The sequence below is a fragment of the Ctenopharyngodon idella genome, chromosome 23 (genome assembly GCF_019924925.1).
Source record: "Ctenopharyngodon idella isolate HZGC_01 chromosome 23, HZGC01, whole genome shotgun sequence".
Classification (NCBI taxonomy): Eukaryota; Metazoa; Chordata; class Actinopteri; order Cypriniformes; family Xenocyprididae; genus Ctenopharyngodon; species Ctenopharyngodon idella.
Genome location: NC_067242.1, coordinates 3304089 through 3321246, shown reverse-complemented (window position 1 = coordinate 3321246; position 17158 = coordinate 3304089). Strand labels below are relative to the sequence as shown.

At 40.1% G+C, this 17158-nt stretch overlaps 1 protein-coding gene across 1 annotated transcript in view; it reads right to left on the bottom strand.

Annotated features, from left to right (window-relative positions):
* Positions 1–17158, bottom strand: part of adarb2 (adenosine deaminase RNA specific B2 (inactive)) — a 209755-nt gene that overhangs the window by 64351 nt on the left and 128246 nt on the right. Inside the window, exons 2-3 of the mRNA XM_051881743.1 lie at positions 8213–8299; positions 6598–7523 (exon numbers count right to left, since the gene is read on the bottom strand). Coding sequence (XP_051737703.1) covers positions 6598–7523; positions 8213–8299 — 1013 coding nt within the window. The remainder of the gene's footprint in view (positions 1–6597; positions 7524–8212; positions 8300–17158) is intronic.

The following is a 17158-nucleotide window of genomic DNA, read 5'->3' as shown; positions in this document are numbered from 1 at the left end:
AGCACTTCCCTTACTGATGATAAAAACTCTCTCTGATCTCACCCTTTAACAGTTCACTTCATTCTGACCCCACATTTTAACACCCCCTTCATTCTCTGACCTTTAACACTCCCCTAGCTGGCTTTGCCCAATACTGCAAACAGCATACTTATACTGGCATTCTTAAACTCTCTCTCTCTCATTCTAACATTCCCTCTCATTCTGACTCCGCCCTTTAGCACTCCCCATCATTCTGACCCTGCTCTTAAACACGCCCCCTCATTCTGATCCCATCCTTTGACACTCCCCCAGTTATAACCCTACTCTTTAAAGGTGCAGTATGTAATATTGACTAGTGGTTGAAATTGGTACTGCAGTCCAAATTCAAAATAGTGAAGAGAGTTGTTTCCCCCACCCCCTCCTTCTCAGACTCGACGCTCAAGCGGGTTGCCAGATTGAGGACACGCAACAGGAACGAGTGCAATTGACAATGGAAGGGACTGTAATTTGATCAGCTAAATGTATCTGCGTTTTAATGCGGAGTGTTTTAGGGGCAGTTGACATGACACCGACAATTAAAAACGGAAAATGTTTTATACATTTTGGCCGTTCATTTACACGACAACGGTGTTTTGGGTGCCTGAAAACGCAAACTTTTGAAAATGGGTTTCAAAGTTCAAGTTTTTATAAAGGACACTGTTATCATCTCTGTGTAAACAACAAAAATGCGGATCTGTGAAAACAGTGACGGCATGCACATGCGTATTACGTGTTTAGTCATGCGTGATTGCGCGTTTGGCGTGAGATCTCTGTAAAAGAATGCATATGTGCGCAGTCTTTCATTACAAAGTGACATCACCAACTACTGACCTGACATGCATAATACAACGTTTTTAGTCATTTTTGCGGATCTGTGTGAAAGGGGATCGTTTTGACAGCGTTATCATCTATACAAAGAAAAAACTTTTCAGCTTTTTTACATCGTTGTCGTGTAAACGTACCCTCGGATGGATGCTGAGGCTTTTTAGGTTGGGTAGAATCTCTGATCTCTTACCCAGTTTGTTTTCTGGCTTCCATGTGTTTTCCGTCAATTGGCAACCAGGGGTGTTCAAATACTATTGGGTAAATTGGGCAGTGGGCGAGATCACACAAACCAAAACAAAAATCAGACATTCTGACACATATCTGCAAACATATTGTGGTATTTTTATGCTTTAGTACAGTCAAATTACATACAGCACCTTTAACACTCTCTTTCATTCTGACCCTGCTCTTACATACACCCCCTCATTCTGATCCTGCCCTGTGACATTCCCATAATTGTAACCCCACTCTTTAAAACACTCCCTAATTCTGTCTCTGCCCTTTAACACTCCCTCAGCTGGTTTCGCCCTATACTGCATACTTATACTGGTATCCTTTAACATTCTAGGTAAGCGCCCTTTGACACTCCCCCAACTACGACCCCACTCTTAAACCCTCCCCCTTGTTCTGACCCCATCCATTAACATACCTTTATTCTGATCCCGCTTTTAAACACTCTTCTTCTGACCGTACTCTTTAACACTTTCCCTCCTTCTGACCACATTCTTAAACTCCACCTTCCCCTTTCTGAACTCATTCTGCAATATTTCCTCTCCTTTCAAGACCCTACCGTTTAACACTCACCACTCTTTTCTGTTCCTCTATCACAGGGGTTTTCAAAGTGTGGGGTGCACCTCCCCAGGGGGCCACCAGAGCATGCCAGGAGAGGTGCGAAGAGAGGTAAAAATTAAATAATTAATTAAATAAATAATTAAAGATTAATAATTTCAATCAATATAGCAGAAACAATACTTTATACTCAAAACACCCAACCACTGCATGAGCATAAGATACGCAAACTACATCTCTTGGTTAAAGCAAACCAGTGTTGCGCTAGTAAAGTTTTGATGGATGACGACTGTAATCAAGGTAAAGACGATTACAGTGACATACAGGAGTCGTATATTAGACACACCAGACGAGAGTCCGTTATTATTGATGCACAAACAGTGTGTGTGCGGCTCTGATCGCTATTGAAAATTAATAAATACTGGGGGGTGGGGAGGTGCTATTGTGTATGTTGTGTCAAAAGGGAGGCCCACTGTTTTTGATTTGCTCTATCACACCCTCTCCCCTATCTTACTCCACCTGTTATGATCCCCCTCTTTTTCCTGACCCTGCCTTTTTACATCTCCCCCCCCTTTCTGACCCCTCCCTTGAACACCCTTCTTCCTCTGTGAGATCCGTCTCTAAAACCCTTCACTTTTAAATACCAACTGCAGAATTCAAGCACATAACTGGAAGTCAAACCTCATGATTAGGCAGTGATTGATATTAAGCAGCATGCTGAGGTCATTTCTTCAGTCAAATACTCGGTGGTCCAAGGTTAACTATACTAGTGACACGGTCAGGACCTGCAATGGCACCAGCGTCGCCTCTCTGCTCACACTCTTTTTCCTGTCCTAGCAGGGTCTGTGTGTTGACTTGGCAACGCTGCAGATATTTGTGACTGCGCTGAGAGATTAAGTGGCCAATCAACCTAACCATGCACTGCAATCATTCTACCTTATAACGTGGGCAGACTCCTGATGCCAAATCAGTTTGTCCTGCATTAATACTTCTAAGAACAGAGGAATCTTGATGAAAACGTGAAGCTGGTGACATGCAGACAAAGTGTTCAGGTGAGAAGGTACGTGCAGGGCACGGTTTTGTAAATTTCCTATACGTCCTTTTAGCTGGGAATGAAGTTAGAAAAACACTGGGGGACTGTGATCCCATGATCGATGGGTATTTTTGGGGTGACTTAATAAGTCTTGCTTCGTACCTGGTTCTCATATTACTGCTTCAATGTTATATTGACTTTCACAGAGCATGCAGGTAAATCCCTGCAGGGAGTGTGTGTGCATGTGTGTGAGTGTGTCATTATTTAGAGATGTGAAGAGGCATAGGGATGTGGGCAACAAGGCATGCAGCCTGGATGACGGTTCAATTTTTCATTTAAGAGGTGGTGGAGAAGGGTAGCCTGCAAGTTATTGTTCATATTTGCCTGGGGCATCACACTGTTACAGCCGGCCCTTCCTACAAAATATTCCATCTGTGCCAGAAATGCCAGCCGCCCACCAGAGTCTCCCTGTCCTTCTATTCCACTCCAAAGGTGACCCTTATCTCACTCTCTCACTCTGTCACTCTTTCTTTCTTCCAAGCTTATTTGTTTCATTGCAGCCTTAAAGGCAGAATCTTTTTTAACCAATTATTCATCTCAAATTTGATTCTCAATTTTCCCCAAATCCTCATTGCTGTAATGCCTCTGGATCAGGGTCAGAAATTAATCAGAGGTCTAGGCAAAAATGGCCAAAACAAGTAAAATGCAGAGTTATTTCTTCAGTTTATTTGATACATTTTATTACATTCTATTGTAGGACTATATCATATAGTGTGGGTTTTCATTTAAGTGTTTGAAAGAAAAGGGTTTCTACAAGGGTTTCTCTTTAAGTATTTGACAAAAAAGGCCTTTACACAGTATGTAATATAAGTCTCTGGTTTCCCAGAATGTGAAGTTTCAGCTCAAAATACCCCACAGATAATCTATTATAGCTTGTCAAATTTGCCCCTATTTGGGTGTGAGCAAAAACATGCCGTTTTTGTGTGTGTCCCTTTAAATGCAAATGAGCTGCTGCTCCCGGCCCACTTTCCAGAAGAGGGAGCTTTAACAGCTCGCGCTTTGGTTGCTCAACAACAACAAAGATGGAGAATCTCACGCAACCAAAGTGAGGATTGTCAGTAACGGTATTCAGCCTTACATTGTTCAAACCGGAGTCGACACTGATGGAGAGACTCAGGAAGAAGTTACAACTTTTAGAATGAAACTGGACATTTCTGAATGGTTAGTGGATAAATTTATGTAGTTGCTGTGGAGTTGATTCAACTCATCAACTAGCATGTGCCGTCATGTTAATCTTTTGTGCAAATCCAGCGTTGAATTGACCCTTCATTTGTGAAGCAGTCTGGTGTTAAATTACATCACATTAGTAGTCTAAGCTGTTTTCTGGGTGAATCATAAGTAACACCGATACATTTCTGTCAAACACAACTTCTGTTTGTGCTGGCATAAAGTAATAGAGCGTATGGAGGCTAAGGGAAAGCACACAAAAAGTATAGCTGCCTGAACTGAAGAAACACATTGCATTACTTAAAAATACGTACATTTTCATCATCTGCAGCTTTGCCTCTTTTGCGAAAACAAAATGGCGGCACCTTGGGTGGAAACATACAGATTAAGGGGCGGTAATATTATAACAAGATCCCCTTCCTACGTCACTAAGGGAGCGAAATCTGAGCGGCTCGTTTTTTTACACATGCTTGCAGAGAAAGTCTTACCAAAACAAAATTACTGGGTTGTCCTTTTTCACGATTTCTGTGTTGGTAGATGCACCAGGGACCCGATAATAGCACTTAAACATGAAAAAAAGGCAGATTTTCATGATATGTCCCTTTTAAATAAGTTCTTAAAAATCATCTCCATGCAGAGTCAAAAAGTTTTTTTTATTTTTATTATTCTAATTTGTGAACTGTGATCCGAATTATATTCTAATTTCTGTAATGCAGTCATTTTTAATATTTATAATAATTATTTTATTTTTATTTTGAGGTGACATGTTCACATTTATTAAGATTCACTCTTAACTGTATTATTATTATTATTATTAAGTAACAATTATTTTTTTATTTAAAATTAAATCTTGAAATAAATACTGAAAAATTAGATATATACTGAAAAAAAAAAAAAAAAAAAAAAAAAAAAGAAAGAAAGAATTTCCACAAGACCATTTATATGCAGAAAAAGCTATAATCGCTATAGAAAAGCTGCTGCTACTAGTTGCTGCAATGAATGTTGTTAAAGGAAGCCACAGTTGCCTCAGAAAGAAAGAGAAAAATCTGGGGTCTTGAGAGCAGTGTGACAGCGGCAGAGCTGGCAGCGGTTGCTATCAGCAGGGCCCTGCGGCACAGGAAGACACCCTACAGGCAGTGGTTTGAGCGCCATCCAACCCTCAGATCTCCAGACTACTGAGAAATCATCATACAAGCTCAAACACACATGCACGAATGAATGTTCCACTGGCCAGATGATGTTGGATGATTTTGTGATGGAAAAGGAGGAAAATTACTAATTTCATGTGCATGTTTCCATCATCATTTCTAAGAGACTCAATAGCAAACGCTGCAGTCTGACTTTCAAGAATTTCCACAAGGAAGCGCATTTCTGGAACTAAACTAGTGAGGCAAATCCTCTTATAAATCCTTTTAAAGAGCATAGCGAGCAGGAGAAAGGAGAAGTTTCTCTCCGGCAAACATGTGCAGGTTGTTTGGCTGCTGTAGTAGGAGAGGAAAGACAACATTCTCCCTGTCGGCTCTGTGCAGGAAGGGGGCTGAATACTAATACAGCTCAAGAAACACACACACATACACACAAATGAGAGCTGATGCTGACATACACACATATATACATGCACATACTTGAGAAAAAAAAAAAAAAAAAAAAAAAACGTATCAAAAAGTTACAAACACTGCACAATGAACTGATTAGCCGCATACATTTGTGAACGATTCTATCGTATAAGGTAAAATCCCTGTAATGCAGTGCCATGAGTTGCTTTTAGAAAACGGCAGAAATGACAAATGTTAATAATTTTTTTAAATTATTCACAAGAACAATCAGCATAAACAATTATTCTGGTAAGTAAAATAATTCATTGGCCTATATATATATAATATAATATATATATATATATATATATATATATAATTCAAATAAAATTTAAAATGGATAAAACAGCACTATGTTGATTAAATTTTGACTCAATCTGGACACACAAGGGATCAAAAATACATTTTAGAATTCTCTATGGGGAAAAAGAAACACTATTTCCCTAGTCTGATTGCTATTTACATATTTGACTAAATAACAGAAGAATGGGTCTGAGGATTGTTTGTCGATTTGCTCTGTGCTTTTTTCAATCTCCTTTGGGCAACAGATTGAATTAATGTTTATAGACACTGCCATGTCATACATGAGGAAACTAGAGATTGTGCAAAATAACAATACTTTTGCAATTTAGCTCTATAAACACATGGAAAGTTAAAAAAAAAAAAAAAAAAAAAAAAAAAAAAACTCATTTGTTGGCGCATCGGCTTTCTCTCTGGAGTCAGAGGTTCCCGAATGATAATTTGCCTCATTTACATCCTTTTTCCGTCTGAATAGATCTGTGAATAGATTCTGTTTACCTCTGGCCATTTTGCTTTCCTAAGTACACACATGTGTGTGTGTTTACACTAGATATGCCATCCTGTCCTGCCCAAAGTAAATGTTAAAGCCTGTGTGCTAACATAAAACGCTTCCACCTTTTGCTCTGCGATATAGCCTAACCTCTCCCCCATAATCCATCTGCACTGCCCCATGCCTCCCCAAACATTATCTCCTCCCTCTTAATTAAGTCTTGGCTGGCTGTTCTGTATCCCAGCATTCCTGCTGCTTTGGTTATTAAGGCCCGCCGTATGGAACGGGTGGCCTGCCAGCGGCTGGACTGGCACACTCACCTGGGGCAAATGAGGGCATTTGATCCTACTGGGCCGGTGTCCCGCTCTCGCCTCAGGAGCCAGCCTGAAGTTGAAGAGCGCCTGCAGGGCGCACAGAGCCGCCTGCCTCTTCGCCTGCTTCTTACTGCGACCCGAGCCCTCGAATATCCTGCCGTCCACTCGAACGGCCATGACGAAGCTGCGGTGTGCCCGTTTGCCCTGGGCACGCTCCGACAGGCAGGCGTATCGCAGGCCGGGCCGCAGGTCATTGAGCAGGACGACGGGACTGGGTTGGGGCATGGGAACTGGAGGTGGGGGAAGGCAGGGATCTCCTTGCCTGGCCTGTACAACCATCAAGTCCAACGTGTGGCGCAAACGAAGCGCGCTAGACAGCAACTCACTCTCGGCAGAGCGGCAGCCGTCAGCCTCGAAACCTTTGAACAGCGTGTCAGGGAAATCGGCCTGGTCCGAGGTGAAGTCGGCGGCAGGGTTGCTCAGGCCGCCCATGGCCAAATGAGCTTGAGAGGCGTTGGGAAACTGGATGAATGACTTTAGGGCCATTTCGGCAGCCTTCATCTTAGCCTTCTTCTTCGTAGGGCCGGTGCCCTCGAATGTGAGTCCGTTGACTTCTACGGCAATGGAAAAGACCGGCGCATGCACCGGTCCTGTCTGAGAGACCATCCGGTACTGTAGACCTGGTCTTAGCTCGTTCAACTGGACCAGGGCATTCTTTGGTGCATCGGACCATGCCAGTTTCTTGCAGTACAGACGCAATTTGCGCAAGTGTCCGTTGTTGTCCTCCTCCAAAGGCCGCTTTCGCTTGAGGCCGGGTGCCCCGTCCCTGGGCGAATCGGACAGGAAGAGTGTTTGGCAGTCTGACGGAACAATGGCACAATCCTCCAGGTTTCCTGTGTTACGGTTCTCCTTGACCTCAGCACTGCTGGTGCCTAGGTTGGAAGCAGAAATTGCGTATTATCAAGGAGGTAATTTAGCAAAAACACAATGACTGCTACTACATTCTGCTTTGTGCCATAATCTCACATGACCTGATGAAAAGTCTGGCATTTCACATACAAGTTAAAACTGCCATTACCATCCCCAAAGCAGCTGCTCCTAACTGTTCCATACGAGATAGCCTGCCTTACGTAACTGTTGTAAAAATCCGAGGACAAATCCTCTAAAATGGGGCATTATCTGGCAAATCGCTCTGTAATCTCCCACAAAATTGGCTTGGAGTCCTTACTTAAAGTGGGTACAAATCGTCTCACCATATACAATGCAAAGGAGACAGTGTTTTGTAATGCAGGAGAGCAGACGGTTATGAGATTTCAGTGTGTGAAAGTCTGATCACACATTAAAGCCTCTATTTCACACCCCAACTGTGTTGTGATGGAACCAAATGAAATTTATCTGTGAAAATAAACTTCAACACATGGATGCAAGCCTAAATTGTGAGTAAAAGGACTGAAACATTTTTCAGTACTGACTGTCTTCAACTCTTCTAATACCACTTTAAGTGTGTGTGTATATATATATATATATATATATATATATATATATATATATATATATATGGTTATATGTAAATTGTGCAAATTAAAATTTAGTTAAAATAAATGGCTTAAGCCATACTGACTCAATGTGTCCTCATCTTCTGTGCCATTGGCCGCTGGGCTGATGTACTTGAAGGGGGCAATCAGTGCAGACAACATGTTCATTTTCTCTGAAAGGTAAAAAAACAAAAAGAAAGTTAATGTAAATCCAGCACATACTAGTTTTAACACACATGATTCATACATACATGGTTATTTCTTGCCAAGTTAAAGAGAAGGTTGAAATGGATGGAGATTGAGTGATTCTAAGCCCTGAAGTATATAATCGACACTAAGTCAATGTAAACCCCAAGTACATACAACATGATTTCACAGTTGCAGTGTGTTTGCGTCCTTGTATAGAACATGCTTCTGGTCTAAGTGGCAGTGGAAACCAGTATCTGGTTGAGGTGATGATAAACCAAATTGTGCTGACAGCTGTGTTTCCCTCTATATCCATATATGTGTGTGTGTGTTGTTAACACTGCAGGTTCCTATTAGGGATTCTGCTGGGCTCAACCCAGACTGTGGGGAATTGACAAAGCTGCCCGGACTTATAATTACATCCCACCTTTCCCAGCATCCCCTAATGATCAATAACTTTAATGGGCTGACAAAAGTATAAAAAAGAGTGAGGGACTTGCAACCATTTTTCTAGTTCTGACTGCTTCAGAGAGAGGATAATAACAAAAGCAAATTCTGATTAAACTATTTTGCATCTTGACCAAGTTATGATGCCTTAAAGTCCAATTAGAATGGCTCTTCAAGAAACAAAGCTATAGAACACCAGTGCATTTCAACCATGTTGAACATACTATGCAAAAACTCTGGTAAATAAATTGAAAATAGGAATATAATTTATTCATTAAAATGAATCTAAATGCAATGTTCTGCAAGACTAACAAGTAAAAAGTTTTACTGCTAATATTAAAATATGCATCCAAAAAGATAAAACTAAAATATCACTGTAATAAGTCAGTGGTCGCATCATTTTCTCTTTTGTTATTAGATTACACTGGTGTTTTCCTGTATATGTCTGTATGTGTCTATACTGCAACTGCATGTCTGTCTCTCTGTATATATCTGACAAGATATATGGGGCCCCGGCCATAGCTAGACACCTCAGGAGATAGGACCCCAGTCCTATCTAGGCTCCAGAAAATTATATGCCGCTTTTCCACTGCGCAGTACGACTCAGATTGCTTTGGCTCGGTTTGCTTTTCCACTGCGCTTAGTACTGCTTCAAAGTGGGTGGGATTATAGACTGATTGTTATTGTTGCGCCACCTCTACTGCCAATGACACTGGTAGTGACGGTTCTCTCTGACCAATCAGTGATCTGCAGTGCTCGCTTGGAACCTCAACCGACGTGGTACTATTTAAGCGAGCCGTACCGAGTCATACCATGCAGTGGAAAAGCACCAAAGCGAGCCATACCAAGCTCTACCATGCAGTTGAAAAGAGCCAATAGAAACTTGGGGGTGGGTCATTTTGATTGAGAGAAGTACAGAGATCCTGTATGGGACCCCAGTCATATCTAGGCATCTGATGTCTATAAAAACATGGGAGTGAGCTCTTTTGACCAAGGGTAGTGTAGTACAGAGGCACTTGGGGGGCCCAGACCTAGCCAAGCACCAGAATATTATAGAAACTTGGGGGTGGGTCATTTTGATTGAGGGTAGGGTACAGAGATCCTGCATGGGGCCTGAGAGGGCCCTAGAGGCTTCAGTCATATCTATGCACCTCATTATTGCAGAGACATGGGGATGGGCTCTTTTGACTCTGGAGATTGTGCAGAGGCAACTGGGGGCCCCTGTCCTATCTAGGCACCAGAATATTATAGAAACTTGGGGGTAAGTCATATGGATATGAATGCAGTGTACAGAGATCCTATATGGGGCCCCTGTCATGTCTAGGCACCTAATTTTTGTAGAAACATTTAGTAAGCTCTTGAATCAAGGGAGTGTATAGAGGCATCTGGCGGCCCCAGATCTATCTAGGCTCCAGAATATTATAGAAACAGAATATTATAGAAAACATTTTGATTGAGGGTAGGGTACAGAGATCCTGCATGGGGCCTGAGAGGGTCCTAGAGGGCTCAGATTCTGCATGGGGCCTGAGAGGCCCCTAGAGGCTTCAGTCATATCTATGCACCTCATTATTGCAGAGACATGGGGATGGGCTCTTTTGACTCTGGAGATTGTGCAGAGGCATCTGGCGGCCCCAGATCTATCTAGGCACCAGAATATTATAGAAACATGGGAGAGGGTCATTTTGAATGAGGGTAGTGTACAGAGATTCTGTATGGGACCCCAAAATGCCCCTAGAGGCCTCAGCCATATCTAGGAACCTGATTATCATAGAAACAAGGAGATGGGCTCTTTTGACTCAAAACAGTGTAAAGAGGCATCTGGGGCCCCCAGACCTATCTAGGCACCAGATTATTATAGAAATGTGGGGGTGAGTCATTTTGACATGAGGGCAGTATTCACAAATCCTGCATGGGCCCCCAAAGGCTCCTAGAGGCCTCAGTCATTTCTAGGCATATGATTATCATTGCAAGTTGGCAGTGGCATTTGGGGACCCCAGTCATACCTAAACATCAATCTGAGAAACATGAAAAAACTCAGTCACATTTCTTTGTCATCTACTTTGTCATCATCTTGTGGCCAAGGTTTCAATCACCCACTTAAGGGGATCTGTTTTCAAGGGTCGGAAAGGGTTTGCTGTCTATTCCACATCATTGCAGAGAGTCAAAGACAATTCCACCACTTACTGTAAGTGGAATGAAGTGAAACCACTTAAATGAAAGACAGTGCAGTTTTGTCATAGCAACAAAGTACAATAAAATAAGACAAAAAAGGTCAGTATGGTAACTTCATAAAGGTTCGGTTTACCAAACGTCGTCGTGTTAGACTCTAAGGCACGTGTCAGACACTACTGCCCCCAATGACTGGCAATAACACAATCTAAAACAGTCTCACCTATCAGCCAGCCATACGAAATCTCTCTTGCTTGACTGAAATGTGACCAAGCCCTGGCAGCAGGGAATTTTGACATCTCGTAATGTGTTGAGTGTGATAAGGAGCAGAAATCCAATTATTTTGCTTTCCCAAGCAGTGGTCAAGAGATTCTCTCTCCCTCCCATCAGAAGTGTGGAGGATTTATAGGTCACATATAGCACAACCAAAGTGCTGAATGTCAGCACATAGCAGGGAAGATACGGTAGCTGCATTGTACGCTTCCTGTGTGTCATTTCCTGAATGATGGCTGAGGAGAAGAGGGCATGAATAAGTGATGGGAGGTGCTATCACTGTCATCAACCAATCACAAAAGTGCTGAGACAGACACTCATACTCAGAGCGATGATGTGGAGGTCTCTCCAAGTTCAGCGGTATGTAACAAGCTCAGAGCTTTGCCATCACTAAAGAGCCATTGAAGGTTACATGGTTGACGCAACACTAAAGATCATAGGAAGCCTACAGGAAATGGAATGTGAAGGTTGTTCATCCCACAAATGAGAACGAGAGTACAGTGTTTAGGTAACAGCTCAGTATTCTACTAAATTTGGACAGAATACACAACTAATTAAAATGGTATGGTTACAGCATCTGGGTCTGTATAAGAACAAATAAGAATGGTCACGATGAAGAAAGGGAAAAATCTTTTAAAAATGTAATTATCATAATAATAATAATATCATATGGTTTTGAAAAAAACAAAACGTTTAAATTGAATGACTAAAAAAGTCATTTGGTCTAACAATCAAGTAAAATCTAATAACATTAACGTTTTCTTTACATCAATGAAACAGCTATTTAAAAAAAAAAAAAAAAAATGGTAACACTTTAGCACATATAAACTATTAACTACGACCTAATTTACTGCTTATTAATAGTTAGTAAGGTAGTTGTTAAGTTTAGGTATTGGGTAGGATTAAGAATGTAGAATATGGTTATGCATAATAAGGCATTAATATGTGCTTTATAAGTACTAATAAATAGCCAATATTCTAGTAATATTCATGCTAATAAGCATCTAGTTAAAAGACCCTAAAATAAATAAATGAAACAAATAAATGAAATGTATGAATTAAGAAAAATCTGTGTCAGTCAATATCCTCTTTCACACACACAGTCTTTACTGGCAAATTACAGGTAAATTACAGTTAAGAGATTGTGTGAACAGGACCTTTTAAAAAAAACTGGTAAATCGGTTCTGGCTGACATAATAAGTCTTCTTTGGACCAATCATAAAGTTCTTATGGAGATGGCGTGATTACTCCACTTTACAATTACTGCTTTTTAATAATTTTGCGCTAGATGGACATCTTTGACCGTTGCGGCGCATCTCGCACCTTTTTCAGCGTGTTCGCTTGAGACCCTGCCTTCTTTTTCATTCATCAGTCCTGCGGCTCTGTAGTTAGGAACTATTATGTGCGTCTCATTTTTTTAACAGCAAAAACCCATTCTGTGTGATCATCCCTGTATGTCTGTCACTCAGAAGTCAACATTTTTTGTCAAATTGAACAGATAGTGAAACTAAAGTGCTTCTCCTTATGCGGGAGAATGAAGACAACGGCTCAATGTTTAAAGATCATTTCCGATGACTGACATCACAGAATTTACCGGTATTTTGGTGCTGATGTGTGAATGGTCTCTTAGCGGTAAAAAGCCTGAACGCCGTTGCTTGTGTGAACAGCATTTGTGTATTTACCTCGTAATTTTATGGTAATTTACTGGGATTACAGTGTGAAAGGGGCTAATATGTCTGGTAACTATAAAAAATATGGTCATCTCACTTTGGTGTTTATTTTATTTTGCACTGTAACATGTATGCTGAAGTTGAGCTACAAACATTATATAAAGCAATTGCATTGCATTTTATGCATGTGGATTTTATACAATGTAATTCTAATATGGTCAATATAAACATTTTCAATAATTAAACCTTTTATTAAAAAGGAAAAGACTGATTTACCTGAGAGTATAGTCTATGAGATTCACACTCACATTTATTTATTTATTTTTGTATTAATTTTTATTACAGACAAACACACAGGGACATATCTCAGTTAGTCAATTCCTTATCTTTCGGATTTCTTCAGAATAAAGCCAGTATTCTCAAACATGCAAAAGATCAAAAGACAGGTAAGCAACCAGTTACATGTAACAGTTATGTAATTCAATTACAAAATAAATGTAACTGTAATCAGTTACAGTTCCTGAGAAAAAAAATGTGTAATTAAATTACAGTTACTTATGAAAATGTTAACAATTACAAAGGGGCTTACATACGAATATTTTCTGTAAAAAGCATTCAATGCAATTTAGGAAAGAAATTAATATTATTCAACATAATATTAATTTCTTTCCTACATTGCATTGAATGCTCTAAAATATGAGACACCAATGTTTCAAGAGTTTAGGACACAGAATAGGACACATTCAAAAACTTTTTTATTTCCTATTTGGGTTAATGCTTTATTTTTTAAGATTAACTGTTTTTTCCCAAGGAATTGTTAGATGCCAGTGTTACCTGTCAAAGATATGCAAAGATTTGATTTCAAAAACAGTATCATAGCTATTAAAACTTCTATTAAAACTGCTATTAAAATTTCTTATGATTTTAAATCTGTATTTAACCTCAGAACAATCTCAAAGTAAAAAGAGGTGCTAAAAATTGGTTTTGCGGTGACTGTGCTTTAAAATTAAATTATTATAATCTTCATTCAAGTGATGAAGGATTTTGATTAAGGTTAACCCTGCCTGGTTTCAATGTTTGAAAATGATTATCAGTTGAAAATATTCGTTAGAAATTTAGAAAAGTAATCAAAAAGTAATGAAATGTAATCAGTTACATTACTTTAATAAAGTAATTGAAATAGGTACACTGCTTATTGCATTTTAAATAGGATAACCTGTAATCTTACAAAGTAACCTTCCCAACACTGGTTATAACAATATAAGTTTTTGTCTACTGTATGTGTTTATTTTTTATTTTTATTAAGTTATGGAAGGGTCTTTAATTTATTAGCTCGCAGACATGGTGCCTTATGTTTGAAGTGTTGCCATTTTTGTCTGACACATTTTACAAACTGGAAGTTAATGTTGCCTCGTGGGTCTTTTAAATACCCCAAATATTCCCAGACAGGACTTCAATCTTTCTGATAGTATAAAAGGAAAGAGATCAACAACAGAAACAAAAGACAAGCAACACACATCACCCCAGACACAATCAGTCGAACCATGCTCAGTCACTTGTCACCGGTGGATGTTTTGTCATGTCACCCTCAAGCACTTTGACTCGCCTGTCTGTGAATCCAAACAATATGAGCAACTATCTGAAGCTCTTAAAACCAATCCATTACTGCTGCCATGTTGAGGAAGGACAAATCATCATTCTCTGTGAACTATGCTTGTCACGATTCCAAGATTTTGGTTGTCGAAATATCACGATTCTTGGTATGAGTTTCAAGGCCACAACATATGTTATTCAACACACTCCTACAAACGTAACTATTAACATTATAGCATAATCTATAACAAATAATAGCATGTAATATTTCTCAACTGATAACATCATTTTTGGAAGATTTTTAGCATTGACTTGGAATTGAAGAACGTTTGACATCCCTGAACCAAAGAAAACAGCAAATGTCAGGTCAGAATCAGAGGTCTGGCGACTATGTTGTCAGGAGACAGAGAAGAAGAGAGAAACAGTGTAAATTCAGACGATGACAGGGGCTTCGGCCCACCCTCCCCAGCTATCAGGAGCGAGCAGAGGTAATGAGCCAATCACATCTTCCCATGGCCCTCATAACCGTCAGGTCAGATGAGACACTAGAGACTATTCAAAAAGGCAGTGGGGAAATCATTGACTCTCTCTCCCTCTCTTTATCTCTCTCCTCTTCCTTTCTTTCAATCACTCTTTCTGTCTAGGAGACCACCGATTAAACACTGGTGAAGTGGCAAATGAGGGAGGCCGCATTGTCTCGCCATCACGCTAGGAATCGGATTTCTGTCAGTCCGCTCAGCTGGAGCTTGGCAAAGACACCTTTTGTCTGTGCTAACCACACGTGTGTGTGTGTGTGTGTGTGTGTGTGTGTGTGTATTTGGACTTAGCTAAAGTTTGGAGACAAATTTGTCCCTAAAAGTTTGCTAAATAGGACAAAATCTCGCCTTTCCAACCCTGTTCCAATCTTCCTGTTCCAACCAGGAACATCCTTTTGGAAAAACAATTCATTAATAAAGCAAACTAAAGATGTTTACAACAGTGGTTCTCAAACTTTTTGGGCACTATCATACACCCGGCGCAATGCAACGCCAGGCGCGACGCAAGTGTTTTTTGCTAGTTTAGCCTGACGCAGTTATCATTTTCACGTCCAGTGTCCACGCCGTTTAAATAGCAAATGTACTCGCGCCCATCTGTTCGCCCATGGGCGTGCTGGTCTGAAAACGAGGTGTGTTCAGGTGCATTGTTGGCGTGTTGCTATTTTGAGGTCTAAAGTCAATGGCAGTATTTTTTTGTTATTTAAAGGGTTTCAAATGCATTTTTGAGACTGTCTTCTGTACTTTGTGGTTTTAAGGAGAAAATACTCAGCAATAGTGTTGGCTGTTGAATTTGCACATGGTTTGTCTTAAAGGTGCACTGTATAATATTGACAGCTAGTGGTTGAAATTGGTACTGCAGTCCAAATTCAAAATAGTGGAGAGAGTCCCCCCACCCCTCCTCCTCAGACTCAACACTCACACGGGTTGCCAGATTGAGGACACGCAAAAGGAATGATAGCAACTGACAATGGAAAGCGACGAGCCGTTCACACCAAGAATGATAACTATAAAGTTAACGATAAAGATATAGTTCTAAAAATCGTTCTAAATATTAAAGAATAGCACTGTCCACACCACAGCTATAACAATAAAGATATATAAAAACAATATCGTTAGGATCACTTTCAGAACGTTTTTTTTTTTTTTGCAGCTGTTGAAACACTGACAGCCAATCAGAATCCATTCTAATTTAAGGGCTCACACATTTAAAATGGCAAACGACATTGTGGAGAAGTTGATCGCCGAGGTCCAGAAACATCCACCACTTTTTGACAAGTCAACCCCCCTTTTCAAGGATACTTGAAGAATCGGTCATACCCTTGGAATAAATGGTGAGAAGTATTAACGATGAGATCATTATGCCAGGTTAGCAAACAGTGTAACATAAAATTACCTCAGGTATCCAGCGCTAGTTTCGACAATATTGTCTTGTCTTGCAATATTGTCTCAGTGAAAAAGACTAGGCGTTGTTTTTTTTGTTATTCCACTATATTGAGTTTGTCAGCTAAATTCACTGTTAAATTAGATTGATTACACTAGCTATTCACTCGAAACATAGCATGCTGAGGACATCTGCTGGTTAAAGCCGTGTAAACGCAACAAGAACAGCAAAAACATGTTGTACACACTTTGAAACCGCAGCGTGCGAGCTTAGAATAAACTGACCGTTATCGTTTGTTGATGTGGATGCAAATATAGTTATCGTTATAGTTATCGTTCTTGGTGTGAACAAGGTTTTACACTATAAGTTGATCAGCTAATGTATCTGCGTTTTAATATGCCTCTGTTCATAGAGCTTTTTAGATCTGTGATTTCTGACCCAGTTCGTTTGCTGGCTTCCATGTCCGCAAAATGCTGTGTTTTCCACCAACTGGCAACCCAGGGTGTTGAAATACTATTGGGTAAATTGGCAGTAGGCGGGATCACACAGACCAAAACAAAAACAGACATTCCGACACGGAACGCACATTTCAAAGTAGAATAACTGGCTGTAGCATTGTTTAACATGTTAGCATGTTTCCTACATCTCTGCAGGCATATTATGGTATTTTTATCCTTTAGCACAGTTAAAAAATTACATACAGTACATTTAAAGCATATTAAAAACACCATATAGATATATAATCAAAATTAAAAATTAGATTTACCACATGGGGTC